At 44.6% G+C, this 22020-nt stretch overlaps 1 protein-coding gene across 2 annotated transcripts; it reads left to right on the top strand.

The window, feature by feature from the left end:
- The first annotated feature begins 787 nt into the window (after positions 1-787).
- On the top strand, positions 788-21697 carry rybpb (RING1 and YY1 binding protein b). Of its 2 annotated transcripts, XM_037776859.1 has the most exons (5): positions 788-1018; positions 1672-1797; positions 18040-18363; positions 18446-18544; positions 18883-21697. In XM_037776859.1, the coding sequence occupies exons 1-5, from the start codon at positions 993-995 to the stop codon at positions 19130-19132; spliced, it is 825 nt and encodes a 274-aa protein (XP_037632787.1). In that variant the 5' UTR covers positions 788-992; the 3' UTR covers positions 19133-21697. The 2 variants fall into 2 exon arrangements, with proteins under 2 accessions (XP_037632787.1, XP_037632796.1); XM_037776868.1 differs by lacking the exons at positions 788-1018; positions 1672-1797 and adding an exon at positions 13062-13205 and having other exon boundaries at positions 18152-18363.
- The last annotated feature ends 323 nt before the right edge of the window (positions 21698-22020 follow it).

Genomic DNA, 22020 nt, shown 5'->3' with positions numbered 1-22020 from the left:
TCTGTGTTTTATAACTTCTATATACATTTGTTTTTATTACAGGGGATTATGAATGATATTATTCAAGACAGTGTAATCTGCATGCATGCATGCGTGTGTATGTGTGTGTTGAGGTGAGGTCTTGTCAAATGTCTCTAGTAGTTATTAAAAATAGCTGCTAAAACATCCATCCACACTTTTGAACCGACTCGCACTCTTGACAACCCTGTGGTAATGTGTATCTTTTACTTTCTGTGTTACCTTAATTTTAATTGCTTTTACTATTTGTGTATTGTTTCCTTTTTATAAATTTCTTCTTCTTCTGTTTTATAACTTCTATATACATTTGTTTTTATTACAGGGGATTATGAATGATATTATTCCAGACAGTGTAATCTGCATGCATGCATGCATGTGGGTTGAGGTGAGGTGAGGTCTTGTCAAATTGTCTCTAGTAGTTATTAAAATCGGTGCTAAAACATAAATCCACACTTTTGAACCGACTCGCACTTTTGCCAACCCTGTGGTAATGTGTATCTTTTACTTTCTGTGTTACCTTAATTTTAATTGCTTTTACTATTTGTGTATTGTAAATTTCTTCTTCTTCTGTGTTTTATAACTTCTATATACATTTGTTTTTATTACAGGGGATTATGAATGATATTATTCCAGACAGTGTAATCTGCATGCATGCATGCATGTGGGTTGAGGTGAGGTGAGGTCTTGTCAAATGTCTCTAGTAGTTATTAAAAATAGCAGCTAAAACATCCATCCAGACTTTTAAACCCTCTCCTGCTCTGATTGGCTGAGCCTCGGTCACGTGGCGCAGTGCAGTCAGTCTCTGTGCCGTGCCTCGAGCCAGCGCTGAGTGGAGCCTGTCTGCCAACAAGCTTCAGCTTCAGCAGCGGCTCGATCTGGAACTGGAACCCAACGCACTCACACCACACTACACCGACTATTCAACAAGGAAGGCCACCCTTTTTCTGCTTATTTCCGAGGACTATTCTTCCACCATGGGCGACAAGAAGAGCCCTACCAGGTAGATACAACCATTCCGCTGCAGACATATGCGTAATTTGTGCGTTTTTGCGCTCTCTACTCGGATGCGTCTCTTCTCTCTTCTCTCACACAGAGAGAGGAGCGTTTCTCCCTTTTTTCAGCTGCTGTGCCACACAGCTAGCTAGAGCTAGAATAGTGCAGCAGTCACTATGGCGGCTTCTCGCTCTCTCCTCTACAACCAAACCCAGTCACTTAACAAGACAAAGGGAATTTTTTCAGAGGAGACGCCTGGCATCCAGCGAAACGCTCTTCCGTCTCCACGAAGCCTTTCGGAGGGTCAATGTCGAAATTGGCATTGTTTGATATTGCATTTGTTAGCCGACGTGCTAAGCTTCCGATGCCGAGAGGGTTTTTAGCAACGCTTGCCTGCCTCACAGCCTCACAGCCTCTGCTAGCCTCCTAGCTGGAGCTGGCCATGCAATCAGACAGTGTGGAGCTTCTTTATTAAAGCTCTTCTTGCAGGGACTTTAACCCCAAAATGCATGACAACACAGTGCAGCACTTTAATACTGTATATTACAATGCATGCAATGTTTTTTGTGCATAATCTTGTTAATGCATATTGTTTTGTTTTTTTGGTGGTATTTCTGCAAAAACTTGACCTTAAACATTTTTTTTTTGAATGTGTGTCAGGCCAAAAAGACAAGCCAAACAGACTGCAGATGACGGATACTGGGACTGTAGCGTCTGCACCTTCAGGAACACAGCCGAGGCTTTCAAATGCAGCATCTGCGATGTGAGGAAGGGCACATCCACAAGGTAATGTAGCTCTCTCCTTCTCCTCTCTCTCCTTCTCTCTCTCTCTAGTCTGAGCGTCTCGTTTTTCCCCTCTTGCTTGGCTGGCTGCAGCATTGCATCGCAATTTATGAGGGATGACAACTTTGATCGACAGCCTATTTGTCTGCAGGACTTGTTGATGGTGATGGACAAATCTTGCAAAACGTTGTCTGGATCATCCTTTAGTTTATGCGACTAAAATGCATTGCTTTTATGCATTCGTCTAGGAGGTATATAGGCTGGATGCTTCACTAGCCAGAGAGTGGTGGTGGAGGGGGGATGGGGTGGGGATGGAAGAGGGACTATACTTCATGATGCCTGTACAGCTATACAGTGCATCAACATCTTTTTGAAACAAGGTGAATGCATGCGTGTGCATTTCACCTACCTGTAGGATTCCTTTAATGGTCTGACAAAGTCAGATTTATTGTGCATGAGGTGGATGTACAGTAAAGTAAAGGGATGATTATGTTTTCTTAGATTAAGAAATGTGTTTACAATCAGGATTAGGGTTTAGGATGCGACTAAAACATTGCTTTTATGCATTTGTCTAGGAGGTATAGGCTGGATGCTTCACTAGCCAGAGTGGTGGTGGTGGTGGTGGTGGTGGAGGGGGGATGGAAGAGGGACTATACTTCATGATGGCTGTACAGCTATACAGTGCATCATTTTTTTTTCCATGGAAGTGAAACAAGGTGGATGCATGCGTGTGCATTTCACCTACCTGTAGGATTCCTTTAAAGTCAGATTTATTGTGCATGAATGAGGTGGATGTACAGTAAAGGAGGATGATTATGTTTCATCAGACTTGTTGAAGGACAAATCTTACAAAACGTTGTCTGGATCATCCTCAGTTTATGCAACTTAAAAACATTGCTTTTATGCATTCGTCTAGGAGGTATATAGGCTGGCTGCTTCACTAGCCAGAGAGTGGTGGTGGAGGGGGGATGGGGTGGGGATGGAAGAGGGACTATACTTCATGATGCCTGTACAGCTATACAGTGCATCAACATCTTTTTGAAACAAGGTGAATGCATGCGTGTGCATTTCACCTACCTGTAGGATTCCTTTAATGGTCTGACAAAGTCAGATTTATTGTGCATGAGGTGGATGTACAGTAAAGTAAAGGGATGATTATGTTTTCTTAGATTAAGAAATGTGTTTACAATCAGGATTAGGGTTTAGGATGCGACTAAAACATTGCTTTTATGCATTTGTCTAGGAGGTATAGGCTGGATGCTTCACTAGCCAGAGTGGTGGTGGTGGTGGTGGTGGTGGAGGGGGGATGGAAGAGGGACTATACTTCATGATGGCTGTACAGCTATACAGTGCATCATTTTTTTTTCCATGGAAGTGAAACAAGGTGGATGCATGCGTGTGCATTTCACCTACCTGTAGGATTCCTTTAAAGTCAGATTTATTGTGCATGAATGAGGTGGATGTACAGTAAAGGAGGATGATTATGTTTCATCAGACTTGTTGAAGGACAAATCTTGCAAAACGTTGTCTGGATCATCCTCAGTTTATGCAACTTAAAAACATTGCTTTTATGCATTCGTCTAGGAGGTATATAGGCTGGCTGCTTCACTAGCCAGAGTGGTGGTGGTGGTAGGGATGGAAGAGGGACTATACTTCATGATGGCTGTACAGCTATACAGTGCATCAACAGCTTTTTTCTTTCCATGGAGTGAAACAAGGTGGATGCATGCGTGTGCATTTCACCTACCTGTAGGATTCCTTTAAAGGTCTGACAAAGTCAGATTTATTGTGCATGAATGAGGTGGATGTACAGTAAAGTAAAGGGATGATTATGTTTCATCAGACTTGTTGAAGGACAAATCTTGCAAAACGTTGTCTGGATCATCCTCAGTTTATGCAACTTAAAAACATTGCTTTTATGCATTCGTCTAGGAGGTATATAGGCTGGCTGCTTCACTAGTGGTGGTAGGGATGGAAGAGGGACTATACTTCATGATGGCTGTACAGCTATACAGTGCATCAAAAGCTTTTTTTTTTTTTTCTTCCATGGAAGTGAAACAAGGTGAAGGCATGCGTGTGCATTTCACCTACCTGTAGGATTCCTTTAAAGTCAGATTTATTGTACATGAATGAGGTGGATGTACAGTAAAGGAGGATGATGATGTTTGTTAGATTAAGAAATGTGTTTGTAATCAGGATTAGAGATGAATCCCAGATGCGCATTTTTATATATTTCTTTGTCCGTTAGACTTTTTTCCCCCATTGCGCCTGAGGTTCATCTGTTTGTCAGTTTCACAAAAAGCAAATGTTTTTTTTAAATGTCAGTCCACACATTTGTCTATGATTAATCAAACCTCCAATCTGCCACAAACAAGTGAATTCACTCATGTTTTTCTCTCTGAAAATGTCTCCAGATTAATCATATCAGCATTTACAGCAACAGGCTTTGCACGTCCCAGACATTTCCCCCCAGAGCTTACCTCAGAATAAATTTTGTGATGATGTCAGCAGAAGGCTGCGTCTTATGGGAAACTGAGATCAAATCACTGAATGACTTCAAAATGTCATCAAGACGGGATTCCCTTTCGGTTTTGTGTATGTGACGCCTCCTACCCCCCACCTGATCTGGGGGAATGTTTTCTGATGAGAAGTCGTGTCACGGTGCGACTTTGTTTACCCGTGTCATCAGTTGCATGATGAGATGAAGAGATAGATGAGTCATTTGTGGGTTTGTTGACAAGTCCCCTGCACTCTAACCTTTCCAGCTGTGGTTTTAAAATGAGTGGCTCCACTGACAACCCCTGACTGGTGCACCACAAAAAAAACGGGGAGAACACGCTGTCGCTGGCTTACTGAAAATCCAAAAGCTCAATCTTAATTGTCTGGCTCCCCTCCCCCTATGATCTTTTCCTCGCTGTGCGTAGCTTAAGACCACAGCTGATGATGCAGCCTGCTGCGCGAAAGCAGGAAGCAGAGACGAGCATGTCGTAGCCATCCTGCCGCTGTGCTTTGGCAACAGCCCAGTTGCCTCTATTTGGTAAATGGGAGCACATGACATCACACGAGTGGTTGTCACACATTCCTGTTTGATGTGAATAGTTAACCTTTGATTAATGCAATTGTGTAGTTGTGGGGTTGCCTCTTATTCTAATGAGCACTAATTAGCTGTCTTGTCTTCGCCGTTTGATGTATTCCAGCAAAGCATGGGACGGAGCAACATGCTCTTAGCTAAATGATTCACACTTAAGGCTGTGTGTGGATGTTTTGTCTTGCTCCTTTTATCTGCGGCTCTACTTTGAATGTGCTTTTATGCACGAGGATATGTGCGTTCACTAATTAGTGCTGGTAGGAGTTGAAACACTTCTTTTCTCAAAGTTTGAAGTTTGATTTGGATCATCAGTTTCTGTTTGCTACAAGATGGGATGAACTTAGATAGGTATTGATTTGTGCAGTCAGTGTGATATGATTGTATTTAAGCATTGTTTGAATGAATGGTTTGTTGTGAGTGGTGTGAATGTCTGGAAGCTATCTCCTTCCACAGTCCCCAAATAAAGCTTTATTTTCCTGTGTCCTGGCACAGAGGTCAGTCTGTATTGACTGAGCGTAGTGAAGAGAGGATGGATGCAGCTGCACGTGTACCTCCATCCATTCCTGAAAATCTATTGGTACAACAGGTAGCAGTCAGCCAACATTAGTGCAGTGACGCGGCTGATAGCTGCAGGTTGAGTCATCGAGAGTCTACCTACCTGTCCTACGTGATATTCAAGATCAGATGAATATTTCCTCCCCCTTGAGCTCGATACATCCATCCCTCTCCGCGCGCACTGAGTCATCGAGACACCAGCTGTTTCTACAGGTGTTGATGGAGAATACGCAATTAACATGATCTACGCTGACAGCGAGGCTTGAACTGCACTTTGTCCCCCCTGCCAGCGGTAGGTAAGCTAGGTAACTGTGGGTCACGCCGCTCTGATTTGCGCAAATGGAGGCAAGAATGTGTGTTAACGAGGGCGAAACGCTGGCCGTGGCATCAGCATGCAGGGAGAGGCCCCGTTCTCCCAAGCCCAGCGCAGCCTAACGAACCTGTTGACCCAGTCCAACTCAGTGATGTAACATGATACTGGAGGAGGCTAAATCTAGCCTCTGCCACTCCTGACTCTTAAACAAGAAAGCACTCGGCTTTTTGCACCTGACCTCGCTGCTAATCTACAAGTCCAAGTAGCCCGAGTGTTCAGCCTTCTGCATTCAGCGCCCGCTTCTTTGGTAATTGGAGAAGGGGCTTGCATTAGCATCCCCTGTGAGGCGCACACTATCATATTTAAATGTTTCTGGCGTCTGAACCCCATCGCTGCGTGAACGTGACACCGTGTTGCTGTACATCAGTTTGCTTTGTGGTGGTGTTTGGTATGCACCTCTGTCAGCCTCGGGGCCCAGGGAGAAACCATTAGGAGCCCTCTAAAGTTGATTGATGGCGGGGATCACAGGAAGTCTTGAGGTACCTCAGTCTTTGACTGCTGTGCTGTTATCTATGCGCTGTTGCTCTGTTGTCAACCATTTCAAGTAGCTTCCATCTGTGCTTTATATAAAACAGAACAAATGGGTGTCTCTCACTGGTTAGCAAAATGCAGCGCTCCAACTAGATTAAATAAACAAGCTTAAATTGTCCCCAATTTATCTAAAGCACAGACGGCTGAAAGGACACAGAACCTGAACCATTGCAACTGATATACTATTATACAGCAGTGTGAGATATAGGGGTTTCTTCACATAGGTGTCAGGTACAATGCCAATAAAAGTTAATGTATGTTTAAGGTTGTTCATACACTGTTGTAATGTTATATTTAACATGCAGTGAATGTAGTTTGACGAATAGAGATTAGAGTTGTTCCAATACCGATACCAGTATTGGAAATGTGTTCGATACTGCCCAAAATTTGGGATCAGGTATTGGCGAGTACACCAGTCTGTGCAGCGATCCGATTAATCCAGAAAAAACTTGTTTAACAGGAAATCAATTCTTCTTTGCCGCTGCAAAACAGTAGCTTTCAGTTTACCGTCGCCCTGGATGTAGCATGGCTGCCACTGGCAACTACTGTTTTAGAGCAGCGAAGAAGAACTGATTGCAGGTAGTTTGTGACGTCAGAGCGAGAAAAATGTAGTAGTGTAGTAGTTTTTTATCACGTTGGCATCGGATCGGTACTCGGTATCGGCCGATATCGCAAGTTCAGGTATCGGGGAGGAAAAAATGGTATTGGAACATCTCTAATAAAGGTCTAATCTAAATTTTTGTTAGGTGATCTCAACAGCTGGAGTCCAGATTACTCAGCAAAACGAAGCCTGAGCTCAATCAAATGACACCAGACATGTTTTTGCACAAGTTCATTTATATTTTATCTGTGTCTGTGTCACCAGGCTGTCTCTGTAGGGTTACACTAGCCAGCTTTTATTGTACTCGGTCAACAGACGAGGTCATGCTGTAGGTGATAACAAGCCCATTTATTTCAGTCACTTGTTGCTTGACGTGTGAACAATGTCATGTACAAATATTGTCACAAGTATGAAGGATTTTAAGGTGACGGCAAGATGATTTTCCTGCCGTCAATCATCCACGACTCTGTAGACATTTACAGACGTTAATGTACTTAAGTAAATGTGTTTTGCATTTAGTCTGTGGCTTTATAATATGACCATATGGGAAACCCATAAACCCACAGATTATGAAAGATAGAAGCAGGATGGATCACAGCCCTTTAAGCCACGAGTTAGTAGTCGGGCTAAAAAAGTAAAAGTGCATCTCTCTCTTTGTTTAAGTTGCACAATTATTGGAAAATGATTGCGGTGTATGTCTGTGTGTGTGCGCCTTTCTGTCTTTTACAATGATGGAATAGAGCCATTATAATCCGTGGATTCTACCACTGTCACATTAAGGCAAATTGTCTAGGATAATGGAATTACATAAGAGGGACATGCTGGCGCTCAATTTATATCTGCACTTCCTCGCCCACCCCCCTGCTGCCCCCACAGCAGCCCCCCGCTCAGAGGAAACTGCTTTTGCTTATCCAGCATTATCAGCATCTGCACTAAAACCCTAAGCACGAGCGGGTAGCCCTAATCTTTACATGTTAATTGCCGGATTTAAAAGTTCTTAATTACTTCATGGGATTTGGCAGAGTGTGAGTGATTAAATACAGTAGCCAATTTGGCAATTTGACAAAACGGAGAAATGTGGAGAGAGCCGTTGAATCGGAGCTCCTCCCCCTCCACAAAAAAACATGAGGCAAATGAGTGCGACGGTGAGGGAGGCTCGGGGAAAATACAGAAAGAGGCATGTGAGGACAAGGAGAGGGAGTGAGGGAGTTGGGTAGTCGCAGCAAGCTGCGGAGTAAAGAGAAGACGAGGGCATGAGAGGACACGGGTAGAAACAGGGTGGTGAAGGGACACAGAGTCTGGACATTTCTGTGTGTGTGTTGAAGGAAGGGGTGGTGGTGGGGGGGTGTATGGATGGCTGCAAGGGGGATGTGCTCACTCAGCCAAGAGTCTCCAGGGGCTAAAGCACATCATTACCCAGGGAGGGAGAGAGCTAGACTGGACAGCCTCTTCTGTTTCTACCAGCACCACCAGCGATGCATTGGGAAGGAACAGCACCATTTGACATGTCATTTGCTGCAGTGCAGATCGAGAGTGAATCCTGAATCGACCGTTTTCTCTTGGTAAAGTTATGAAGTAATTAGAGTCGACGGGTTTGATCCTGTTGAGCTATGGTTTGTCTGAGCGTTATGGAGAAGAAGATGCACACCAGAAATCAAAGTAGTTTGGTAGATTTGAATCGTGGCTACGGTAGCGGCTTTGTGTTTGACCTCTTGGTGTCAGGTGTCCTCACTTGACGTTTGTGTTTGTTTTAGGGCTGTCAAAGTTAACGCGATAATGACGCGTTAACGCAAAATTGTTTTGACGCCACTCATTTCTTTAACGCATTAATGCAGTTGATCTTTCGGAGGTTGTAGAGGGCTGAGTTTTAAAGCTAGAGTGAAACTAGAAAGCCTAAGGAATCCATTGTCATACTAACTTGTCGCGAAGGAGGTTAAATAACGCTCCAAACTTGCGCTACATTTTGGCGAGGGAAAAACTGGCATGGCCCTTTTCAGCACACTGACACACTGACAGCTGTTGTTGCCTGTTGGGCTTGAGTTTGTCATGTTATGATTTGAGCATATTTTGTTATGCTAAATGCAGTACCTGTGAGGGTTTCTGGACAATATTTGTCATTGTTTTGTGTTGTTAATTGATTTCCAGTAATACATAAATACATACATTTGCATAAAGCAAGCATATTTGCCCACTCCCATGTTGATAAGATTATTAAATACTTGACAAACCTCCCTTTAAGGTACATTTTGAACGGATAAAAAATGTGTGATTAATTTGCGATTAAATATTGCTTGCTTGATATTGTTCCCCTTGTGTAGAGCACAAGAGCCTGTTGTGAAGGTGCAATGTCCCCTTTGGCAACCCTGCACATTCAAACCAGGCTCCGTTTATACTAAAGCAAATGGGCAAGAAGATGACAGGACAGCAGCAAGACGGGGTGACCGGGTCTAACTTGACAGATAACTCACACACACCAGAGGCAAACAGCAGGAGAGAGGGTGAAGAGAGGTGAAGACGACCTACTTAAAGTCTTCAGGATTTAGGCTGGGTGATGGGAGGGGGGGAGGCTAATGCACAGGGAGAAAGTGAAGAGAGAGAGAAGACAAAGAGAGAATGATGGCGAGGCAGTGGAGAGGACGAATACAAATGAGTGATACTGAGCAATGTGACACAGCGCTGCTGATGGAAGGCGCTCATACGTGCTTAGTGCCTTCGCGATGACTCGCTGTCAGTCTGCCCAATGCCGGGGCAGTTCGCAGCCTGAAACAGTTGTCAGTGAGAAGATGAATTGTCTTTTTACACATAAGCAGACACAAACTTAGACATTTCCTCTTTTAATTCCTCTGTCATAGACCTCCTTTTCTTCTTGCTTATGTCTGTCTCGCTCAGACTCAGACAGCTGGATTCCTTTAGCCTGTCAGGAGAAGCAGACTCCCAGCAGCCAGCGCGGTGCATCAGTTGTTACAGAAAAGTTGGGTTATCTTTGACTGAGAGATTTCCTTGCATTTCTTTCCTCTCTGTCCAGTAATGTCAGTCAGTACTGCGGCAACTAAATGTCATGCCTGACTGTTTGAGGAAAAGGTGTGGGGTGTAGATGCTTTCTGAGAGTCTGCTGTGTATACAGAGTACCTGATGGAAACATGGTGCACAGACCCCCCACAAGGGGTGTAGGGTGGAGGGGGGATGTGACAGTAACATTAAGCGCTCAAAGTCCTGACTGGAAGGGACTCGTGGAGAGATGAATGCTTCATGCCTCTGGTGGGCAGTTTGAATGAATGGAGAAGCGCTATAGCTGCAGGCTGCTCTTCAGGTGCTATCCTCATTCAACCTCCACAACACACTCACTCACACAGATTACTTCACCCACGGATGGCTGGAGGTGACAACACTGCTCCAGTCACCTCAGGCTCAGACTGATCAAGAACTTCCTCACGGGGGAACACGAGTCCCACAGCTCTGTGGTATTTTGACATTTTTTCAATTCAGCATCCCAATAAATAAATGAATAGGTTTGTTCGTGTTCACCGGCGAGGGTGCATTTATAAAAGATTCTGTTTAAGATTGATGTGTCAAGTCTTTTTGACTGTCATCTCAAGATAATCTCCCCAGAGATATGCAGGTCTGCAACTCGAGACGCGCACAAAAGACATTGACAAATTCACACTGAGTCAGATTCAGGTCTAAAATACAAATATTACTATTAGTGCTGAAACAATGAATTCAATAGTTGATCGGCATAAAATTGTTTGTCAATAACAAGTAATTTTTCAGGTTTGCTGTTGTATTTTTAACAGTAAATTGAATATCTTTTGGACTCTGTTGGACAAAACATCTAAAGTATGGGCTCTGGGAACTTGTGATTGGGATTTTCACTGTTTTCTGACGTTGTTTTCCTATTTTCTACTTATCAATTCACAGAGAAAATAATTGACAGATTATTATAGACATATTTAAATTGCCGCCAGAAAAGTTGTTGGGACCGGCGACCTTACAACATTAAGCACGCAACCTATGCACTGAGTTATTCCTTAAAGGATGTCGCTACCTGTATAACACATTTTAGTTTTAAAAAGACATCTTAAAAATGCATAAATCCTCGATGATTAGGCCCAGCGGGCTGCCGGGCTTGCATTACACTGGCGGAAACCCTGCTTTTGTCCGACCAACCAAACCCTATTATTATAGGAGACCAAGAAAGCCAGTAAATATTCACATTTGTGAAACCAGAGGCAGTGAATTGTTATCACTTTTATTTAAACGACTTAAATGATTAATCAATTATCAGAATAAATGCAAATTAAGTTAAATTAAATTTCTGCTGATTGAGTCATTGTTTCAGCTGTAATACAATTAAACTTTAATAGTTAATTTATTACTAAATGATGCATGGATAACAATCCACACTGGTACTTTTGTTCTTGTCTCAAGTCATCTCATCATCGACCACCAGTGGGTTAATTTCAACATGGATAACGAGTTACAAGCGTTGCTGACCTTGTCTCTTTTTATTTATCTCTTTCATTTCATAATGCTACTACTGCCTACATGTGCAGGAGTCAAGCTATTGCTCAAGCAGTTTACATCAATTCCCATGTCCAGGGCTGCTTCCTGTTTACACCGATGCGCATGCCCAGTGTACGTGAATGGTCATGTCATATGCGTTTTCATATGTGGTAGTATGGACAGAGATCAATTCTGAAACGGCCCTAAAACGCTCGTCTGGATGGAGATTAGTGTGGATGTAGCCTAAAGGTCCTGACACATCAAGCCGACAGACGGCAGTTTGGGGCCGTCAGTGAGCGTCTGTCAGCCTAGTTTTTTCGGCGTGTCCTGCACTGTCGGCTCTTGTATGTACGCCGTTCTCGGTCTTCCGGTTTCCCTTTTCTGAGTGACGAATACAGACTACCGCGACTTGCTGGTAGGGAGAGTTATTACATCTCACGCAGGTGCAGAACATATGTGCTAACTGGCTGCCAGCTGTCGTCTTTGCGATGTGTTCCAGTGCAACTTGTAGGCCAAAACAAAGGCGACGTGAGGCGACGCAACAGGCGGCCTTTATCGCCGCTAGTTCTCTGATGTCGGGTTAGTGTGTCTGGGGCTTAATACATGCACACACAACTTTTTTTTTAACTTGTAAGGCATTGCTCTTCCCAGACGATACCTCAAGTCTCTCTGGAAAGATTGTCCAACATTCAACAATAGAACAATAGCACACCCAAATATACCAACTGACTGGTTAACAAATTTGAAGCAGCACGGGCAGCTCTGCTCCATCACCCTCCATACTGGTCGGGGGAAGGGGAGAGCATCACATGTCTCTACATAATGATCAAGGCGTACAGCAAGTGTTGACACAGACGAGTGCATGTAGATCATTGATTACATGGTTGCCAGCACATCATAGGGAGGTGCTGGGAATAAACTAAAGCCCTGTGGCATTGTCACATGCTGGATGTGAGGGATGTGCTCCAGGCTGAAGCTCTGATGGTCTCTCAGTCCTATAAGTGAGGAGGGGAAACCACTGCTGAATGCATATGAATAGAGGATTCATGTTTGTGAACAACTTTGTGCATCATTGAGGACAAGGAGCCCACGTCTGTACTGTGTAGATGCGGTTATTTGCAAAGTCTGAATGAGAGAGTGGGCGATGTTAAACAGTCTGAGCTCTTCAGTGGGCTGTCCATGGTCGAAGAATACTGTCGTCTGTTGGTCTCTCTCTCTCTCCTCTTCACTCAGCTGTCTGCCACTGCATTCACTCAGCCTGGCAGGAAATAATTGCTTGTCCTCCACACAGCACTTCAAATAAAAGAGCTGTGTTAATGAGGGCTTTCCTGCGCCTCTCTCTCTCTCTTTCTCTCTCTGTATCACACTCTCCATCGCTCGCTCACTCTCTTCATTACTCGGTCTCTCCATGAAGTGCTCCGGCTCATTGTTTTTTTGGTTTCTCTTGAAAGAGTTCCCCTCTGAATCGGCAGCTTCAGTTTTTTTTTTGCCCTTGGCTCGCAGCGTTGGCTGCTCCTGGCCAGCGAGAGAGCACCAGCTGAGCAGAGGTGTGTCTGTCTCTGGGATGGTTCAGGCTGAGTGGAGCAGTCTAACTATGGGTGTCAGTCTGACTGAATTAGGAGCTTTTAAGCATGATGATAGTTATTTCTGGGCATCCCGCGGAGGGAGTCTCCCCACTCCTCCCTCCCCCAGACGGTGGAATTTTAGGGCCAAGCATAGGAGGAGCTGTCAATCACGGCCTATTGTTGTGCGAAGGGGAGGTAATAAGCTGTAAGCCCTCACAGTGGGAAATGATTCGACAGCAGGCTTTACACACTTGACACTCTCACTCACACACTCACACTGAATCCCCAGGAATATATTGGCAGCAGTGGGAGGTTGGAGCAATCTCTGCAATTGGACCCTGGAGTTCACTCCCAGGCTCATTTCCAACATAGATGTTTCGTATTTGATTTGGATGTTTGCGAAATAACACGCTTCAGCTGTAAAGTGATTTTCAGCAATGTTGTAGTTTAATTAGTATATTATGCTTAACAACGTGGACAGAACCGTAATTAATTTTGAATATGAAGTATATTTTTAAGCAGAGGGAGACTTTTTCCAGAGAGTAATAGTACATGTCCACAGGCTCCGTCCTTTCCACGCTTCCCATTCATTGTCTTATGTAAGCAGCCGTGCATTCTGGTAGCTTTGCGGCGTGATTCGAGAAACAGACCGTCATGTAGCCCGCTTGTCATTTTCAGCAACTGCATGGCTTATTTCTCACATAAAATGTTTTCAGAAACACATTTCGTGGAACTATTTACATAATATAAGAGAAGAAACTTTCCAAATGAGACGCCATGTTGGTTCCAGTTTGAAAGCTGGGAGCAGCAGCCCTAGAGGGAAAGCGTTCGTCCAATCAGGTGCCGAGTGCCTTGTGTCTAGTGGCAACCCATCAAGCGTCCAACGCTGGGAAGCGAGGCGATCCCTTGCAATAATAAAATGCCCCTGTGGACATGTACCATAACTCTCGGGGCGGCTGTGGTAGAGCAGGTCGTCCACCAATCGGAAGGTCGGTGGTTCGATCCCGAAGGCTTAGCCATCGCTATGTGAATGAGTATTTAGATTAGATCCTGATGGGCAAACTTGGCACCTTCCATGGCAGCCTCGGCCATCAGTGTATGAATGTGTGTGTGAACGGGTGAATGCTGAGTGGTCGGAAGACTAGAAAAGCGCTGTTTAAATGCAAGTCTATTTACTTATTTACTCTCTTTGGCGTGGACTTTGAGCTTTGTAACTTTGCAGACCTTTTACATACATTTACAAAAAACTATATAACACACTAAAGGAAAGGGAAAAAGCACAAATAGGTCCTCTTAAATAAAAGCAAGTAACACACACACACACACACACGCACAGTGTCATGAAGAATCTCCAGCCATGTTAATGAGCCACAGAGCATTGCTGTGCAAAGACATGATGTGTGGTCAGTAAATAAATAACGGGGCAAAGAGAGCGGTGGCTCTATCATGCCAGCAGCAACTCATGGCTGACTTACAGCTGGCACTGAATCACTGCTTAACTACCGGGGCTGCTTCTTCTGCCGCTGCCGGTGCTGTTGACACAAATCTCAGACTCTGACCAGGGCTTCAACTCCGCAACAGGCAAAAAGAGGCGTGGAGCTTATCGGTCAATCAATCACTCATTCACCACCTACGTAGCTAACAGCTCTCACTGTCAAATAAAATGATTTCTGGTCCTGTTGGAGGCTGTCTGCGTCCACAATCTGTTTACCCATGGCTGTGGGTTGGAGAGACAAATATTATTTCACGAGGGGTCTGTGGGCACAAATCATTGTTGTAGCTGTGCGCACTGCATTTTTTCTCATGTAGCTCAAGCTGCCGCCCCAAAACCTGAATTCTTTGTCATACTTTCTCAGTGGCATGTTGGATGATTTCCCACTAGATGTTGACATCAGATCAGGAATTTGGTGGTACTTTAAGGACCCACGAGATTCCCATGTGGTGCGATGTATTGTGTCATTGAAATAGGAATGGGACAGGGGAAAACCAAGGCTCAGATGTGTACAGGAATTTAGAATTGCAAATTGATGTTGCGTCAGCAGCACAGGCGAGGAGGTCCAACGCTGTAAACTCAACATAATCACTTCCTAATTAATTAGTTATCAACTTAATCACATAGGCATTTAAAAGCATCGCCGAGCGTAGTTACTTATTTAGTGCTATGAATAGGAGCTCTAGTACTCGACAGGGGAAGTCGAGGTTTTCCTTGGATTTTTTTTTTTTTTTTAGACAAAGGTGGCAAAGACTGGAAAACGTGGCGTACGCAGTTTGCTTTACAAAATAAACATGAAATGAGGGATTATGTTTTCTTTTTTCTTCTTTCTTTTTTTGAGTACACACAACATCCCATCATGTGCCAGCTATGGCTTTTGGGCCATGCTGGGTCAAAGCCACTTGCTCTTTGCTGACTGTTAAATATGTAAAAGAACAAAAACAGAACTAAGTTCGTCTTTACTTATTAGGCTATTCCTCAATATTTCAGTATTTTGTATAATCGCTTACTCTTCTCTGGTCTGAATCTCACATCGACCCTCACTTTCCTCCTGAACGGTCTCATCTGGCTGGCTGGTTAATTAAGTGTTAGACCATAGGAGACATTGAATTAAACATCCCCATACTGAGTTACTGTGATAGACTAAAGATGATAACCTGTTATAGTCTGTCACCTCTCGCTTTCCTCCTCTGTCCTAGGCCTTTTATTAAAAGATCATTATCTTCTTTCATGTTTTTTTCAAGTTATTGCATTATTTTAGACATTTCAGGGCTGGTTATCGTTTGAAATTTTACGATATTACTAGTAGAGGCAGGTATGCTCTTTGCCGCAGCAGTAACCATGGTAACCACAGTAAACAATGCTGCTGTATGTGCAATAGGGCTGTCACAATATCACATTTTCACCACACGATTAAGTCAGGTCAGTTTATTTATACAGCAAAGTTTAAGTACCTGCGGTTGACCGAAGTGCTTAAAAGGAAAAAGGCAGAAATTGACAAATGACATAATGACAAAAACACATAACTGCAATTAAGCAATTTACTAAATGTGTCATTCCCCCTTTGCCTCCACACTTGAGCGCTGCACATAACATGCACACACAAAAAAAAGCATTGCCTTGGCAGGGAAAGCCCTGGAAGTAATGACTCCAGATTGAAATGGATTTGGGATCAATTTGATAGGAACAGGACAGGATTGGCAATCATGAAGCTAGAATGAGATGGGAAGAAAATTTCTCTCCCGTGTCACCCTTTAATCGTCACCCACTGGAGCTCCCCCAGAGGGTGCCTTACACAAGGGCTGCAGGTAGAAAGAGCCCCAGGCTTCAGAGAAGCAAGGCAGCTAATGGATGCTGGATCAACGGCCCAGGGCTCCTCAGCATTCACCCCAGCTGGTGTATTGATGGAGTGTAGAGCGAACATAACGACATGATGCTCTATTATGCCCTGATTGATCTGCTGCACGCCCCCGCCCCCTCCTTAAGGAAATGCCCTTTCTGTCTGTAATAGACCACAGCAGGAGGAGACGAAATGAGCTTGATGGAGCAGCAGAGAAAAAAGTTGCAAAAGAACTGGATTGTTAGAGTTTAAAAGTGCTCGGCTGCTCAGACACAGACGGAGTGAGAGCCGTGTCAAATGAAAGACGTGCAAGGATGGAAGTGGAGAAACGAGAGTAACTGGACTGGCAATATGAAGTTGCCAAATTGAAACACTGTGGCTAACCACTTAAGCAAGTGAAAACCACTCTCGACAGCAAGCCACTGAAATCAGCATCATCAGTCTGACACACTATTGCGCTTAGACCGTTCCCAGAAGCAAAGCCAGACACATTTGTTTTCACTGCGAGAGCTTTATTTTCCAGCAGCAGCACTTGTTTATCCGACCCAATGCTTAAACTGACAGAGTTTCTACAACTTTCAAGACTCCCCTACTTGACCACAGGTCTCCTAAAGCAGTCCAGAGGATCAAGGGACCTCCTCTCCACTGCTGGGATATCACAAAAACTCTTCCTGCCAAGAATTTGGAAGGGTTGGGTACACACAGCGAGCTAGTATAACTTGTTGTGTTCCCGTTGAAAGGCCTCCTGAGCAGCCACCGAGCCGTGCCAGCCTGTTTTGTTTGCACGCAAAGCTTTTCAACTGCGTGTTTGTGTGTGTGAGTGTACTTGTGGTTTACTCCTCACCATGCTTGCCCAGTGCTGGCCTGTGATTATCCATGTTGCTGGCTGCAGTTTAGTCTCAGCTGAGTCGAAGTCTCTGGAAGGCTGCAGTCAACCCCCCTTCCCCCAGGTCCTCTGCTTCCCCCCAGATGCTGCCAGCTGGTGTCCATTATGCTGCAGGTGTGTGTGTGTGTGTTGGCTCAAGCAGTCTGACATCGCGTTTTGCCTCACAATTTCAGGCCTTGTTCATCTGCACAGCTGATGGAGCAAGATGCCGCTCTTGCTTGCATGCATGTTTGTAACAGTCCAGTGGTGATACACCAGATGTTTATGTGATGCGCCTCTTTTAAGAAATCCGTGGGATTCTTTGAAAGTTGCATGTGGCATTTATCTTCCTTGCTTTTACTGTTTTTTGCTGAATAAGAATGATCAAAGAAGAAGAGATAGTTGTGGTTTGTGTTTGAAAATGAGTCAGAAAGGTGGCTGTAGCTCTGTGGTTGCTGCTGGTGAGCTCAGTGAGCGGAGCAGCTACACCATGTCCAACTGAATCTCAGTCTGTGACAAATGGGGCCAACCCCGCAGTAATCAGATTAGAGGACCTAAGTGACGTGCTGCAAATGTCCCACCTTGTGATCCTGTGCATTCATTTTATTACAGCTGTGAGCTAATGAGATTAGCCCTCAAAACAGCCGCTCCACCAGGAAGCGGCTGCGTAAACCTACCTCTGCAGCAGCCCCCTTTTTCCCTTGCCGGCCTGTAGGTTCAGCCACCTCTCTTTGTCAAACCGTAGTGTGACTGTGCTGGTGCGTAGCCAGGAGTCAGCTCGCAGCTCCACTACGAGGCTAATCCATCTTTGTGCCTTGGATCTCCTCCACAGGAAACCCAGGATCAACTCCCAGCTGGTTGCCCAGCAGGTGGCTCAGCAGTACCCGATGCCTCCCCCGCCCAAGAAGGAGCGGAGGGAGAGGAGCGAGCGCACAGACAAGGAGCGCCCGGACGGCGAAGGGGAGCGCGCCGAAGGGGAGCGCGCCAACGGAGAGGGGCGCCCAGAGGTCGAGCGTCCGGAGATAGTGAGGCCAGAGGGAGACCCTCCCGAGAAGGAAAAGAGCGACACCGAACAGCAGCCAATCAAAGACAAACCCGACAGAGAGAAGGAAATCATCCCAGCCGTCACGAAGAAGCCCAGCAGCAAAAAGACCAGGTCAGTGTGCATGCCGCCTTCACTCGTGTCTCTGGATGCCATCTGTGCTGGTGTTATCCTCACTATCTTGTTTTCCTCCCAGACCCAAATCAGACAACCACCAGAGCCCGCCCAGCGACAAACACAGCATACAGTCTGGCAAATCAGCAACCAAGACCAACAAGAACTCTCACATCTCCAGGTGTGTAGCACCCTCACGTACTCATCGCCTCACACATGGTTTCACATCGATGACTACACAGCACTTCTTTTTAGAGAAAGTCGTGCAGCACACGGCTAGTGGGAAACCTCAAATGATTCACAAATGATCTTTTACACTAAACACCCACTCTCACTTTACACACACTCGTTCTGGCGGTTCATGTGTCACCCGATGAATTGAGCAATTTAGTGTAACCGCCCCCGCAGTGCTGGCAGCTTCCCCTCACCCTCCCCCCTCCCCCCTCCCCCCCTTGTTGTTGCCGAGACACACGCATATTGTGGTTTCTGGTTATTAACGTCTTGTCTGTGCCCTCTCAGGCCCAAACTGAAGAACATCGACCGGAGCACCGCCCAGCAGTTGGCGATCACCGTAGGGAACGTGACGGTGATCATAACAGACTTTAAGGAGAAGACCCGCTCCTCCTCCACGTCCTCGTCCACCATCACGTCCAGCGCGGGATCCGAACAGCAGCACCAGAGCTCCGGCTCCGAGAGCATGGACAAGGGCTCGTCGCGGGCCTCCACACCTAAAGGGGATCTCTCTGTGGGGCACGACGAGTCGTTCTGAGGCCCCGTCCCCTTTTCCTCCTGGTCTCCACCCCGCTCCCCCTTCCCTTCTTCCCCCACGTTTCTGGACACTACGGATCCCATAGGGGGGGAGAGATTTCCCATCGCTGCCCTGCCTCCATTCCATGACCACCCCCGGACGCTGAGAGGAGCTGGATTGGCTGAGAGGAACAGTGCGGTGCGCCTGCCAGGGAAACAAACGCCCTGCTCGGGGCGAACTCCCCTCGTGGTTACACCCGTGGTGGCACAGGCGAGGAGAGCTGGGCTGCAAGGAATAACGCCCCCATTCCCAACCCCCCCCTTCAACCTCCCCTGCGGTAGCATCCAGACACTTGTATGTATTGTTTTATATTTGTATGTGGATGTGAGGCCAAGTCGACCTTTTTTTGTTTTTGTTTTTGTAAAGAAGAATTCTCCGCTGGGCACAATAACCACCATCATTTCAATAACTTTAAACTATTATTACCCTTATTTATTACCTGTTGCACCTGTATACTTTGATATTCTCCTTTTTTATGTTGAAGCTTTGCTGTGTAGCCCCGCCGATCGATCATTCCTTCAGTGTTTTTATTAAGATGACAGGACAAGACTCGAGTCACGCAGACGCACACACCACACCACAACATAACACACACACACTGGTGCTAGATACACTGTGAAGCGGTTTCTGCAGATCTGGGTTGCCCATTCACTCAATGTGACAGAGTGCTGATGAATCAAATTCTCATTCTCAATAACACTGTCTCACTCTGAACACCGTCGGGACCTCCGTCGGGTCCGTCTTGTTCTGTACAGGTCAGTGCGCATCAGAAGAAAGGTCACCTGAGGTTCAGACACCTGACTTTTTCAAACTAGATTGTCTATGATTTAGTTTGCTATAGCAGATCTCTTATACAGTATATTATGTCCTTAACTGTACAGTGTAGGCTGTCGTGTAAAACACTAAAAAGCTGTTGATATTTTCTGCATTCCGTACTTGGATATTGAGTTTTTCCCGGCCGAAGGTAGAGCTTTCCTCTCAGCTTTCTCGGGCGCGAGTTTGTTTCTGTGGTGACTGAAGGATGGTTACGCGCAGTTCCACTTTGGTAAAACCATATCGAACTGTAAAAAATAGACCTGTTGTGTCATGCTGTTGTGAATCGATTCTCTTTTTTCGTTGTGGTCCTGAAGACTACTTTGAATCTTCATCCTCTCAAACCTGATAATTCCAGAAAACAAGTGAACAATTTGCAAAGATTTTGTTTTTTATTTTTTAAATTAATTTAAGACTCCTGTCATTGAAGGCGAAAAAAAAAAAAGATATCGCAGTAGTTAAATAGAACACAAATGCTCTTTCAATTTTTTAGAACAGCAAGGCTTATTTAAGAGTTTTAATTCACTTTTCACCTTAGCTGATACTAGACCAACATAATTTCCTTTTAACTGTATGAAATTGTATAAAGAATAAATGTGTATATGATATCTTAGTTTTATTTATTGAAGGACCAAAGGAATTTCATAATGACATGATACATAGACAGATAAATAACAATTTGAAATGCAATTATCTAATGTGTGAGATGAATAACAGTTTAAATAAAAGACTAATATAATCCATGTAAATGGTGTTCTTATTGTCCACTTGTCTCTGTGCACGGCTAAATTAGGGGCAGAGAAATGTCAATACTGTGAGGCGAGTCGAAGAGCGCTACCGGCTTCACGCCCAGCGGGTGGATCTCGCCTTATTGTGCAGGCGATGAGACGCGGATTGGGCGTGGGTCGACGGCCTTAGCGAGCCCCCTCTTCACTCTGCTGGACTACCACAGTACCATGTAGCTCCCCTAACAGAGCCCCCCGCCCACAACTCACCTTTTGAGCCGCTCCCAGAGCAACTAAAACCAGGGTTAGGTGAGGTTAACAAGTCCCAAAAAACTCAACAGGATTTGAGGGGCAGGATTTGATCCGTGTCGACTAAAAGCTTTTGCGGCTTCACACGTTAGGGATGATAATCACGTGTGTGTCGTAAGCAATGTTTGAAGTCCAAGAGATATGTGTTCATGAGGTTTTTTTCTGCTCTTCTAAAGCTATGGTTAATATGTAATTATGTACTTTATTGCATACAAATATGGAATCAGTGTTCAAAGTGAGGAAAAGCAATGTGAATAGAGCTAAAAAAAAAACTGTTGTTGGGTCAGAGGGGGGGAAATGTTTTGCCCAATTTTTACTGAGAAAAAAAGAAAACCCTGCTTTGTAATGCAATCTATTAGAAATGGGCCTAAGAAGCCATCTTTTCACCTGCCTTATCTGCAACCACGTTCACTTGACTGAGTACTCCAACAGAAAGGATTCATTGTTAAATTATTGACAAATGGCCATTTGCTGAGTATATGAATTATTGCTTGTATATAGAATTTTAAAAAGGTGCAAAAGCAAACACTATGAATGATGGCATTGGAGCTGAAGTCTTTTGTTTCCTGTTTCCTTTTCCGCGCAAGCAGTTCTGTTCTTGTGTGCGACCAGTAACCTTAATTTACTGTGTAAAGATGGTTACATTTTTTAGCTTTGTTTGTCAGAGACCCAAATATAGAAGGCTTGTTTACTGACTGTATAACCTTAACCGTGAATTTCCAATTAAGTGTATTATACAAACTCATTTCTTCCTATAACAATGTCTTGTACAATGCTTTTAAAGTTATTGCTCGGTTTAAAAAAAGAAAAAAAAAGGATAAAAAAAAGTTTTAGGGACAGTACAATAATCCATTCTTTGTTTAATGCAGTTTTTCTTTTCTATTTTTTTTTTAAACTTATAGCTGATGTGTCATTGTTTCCCCTTGTGAAATGGTCACATTATGTTCCTGATGTGGAAATGTACGCAGCATTTTCAAGCAGATCACGGCTCCTTGTCTAGCT

The sequence above is a fragment of the Sebastes umbrosus genome, chromosome 1 (assembly GCF_015220745.1).
Source record: "Sebastes umbrosus isolate fSebUmb1 chromosome 1, fSebUmb1.pri, whole genome shotgun sequence".
In the NCBI taxonomy this organism is placed as follows: domain Eukaryota; kingdom Metazoa; phylum Chordata; class Actinopteri; order Perciformes; family Sebastidae; genus Sebastes; species Sebastes umbrosus.
Note: the sequence above shows the minus strand (reverse complement) of the source record. Positions and strands in the feature narration are given on the sequence as shown.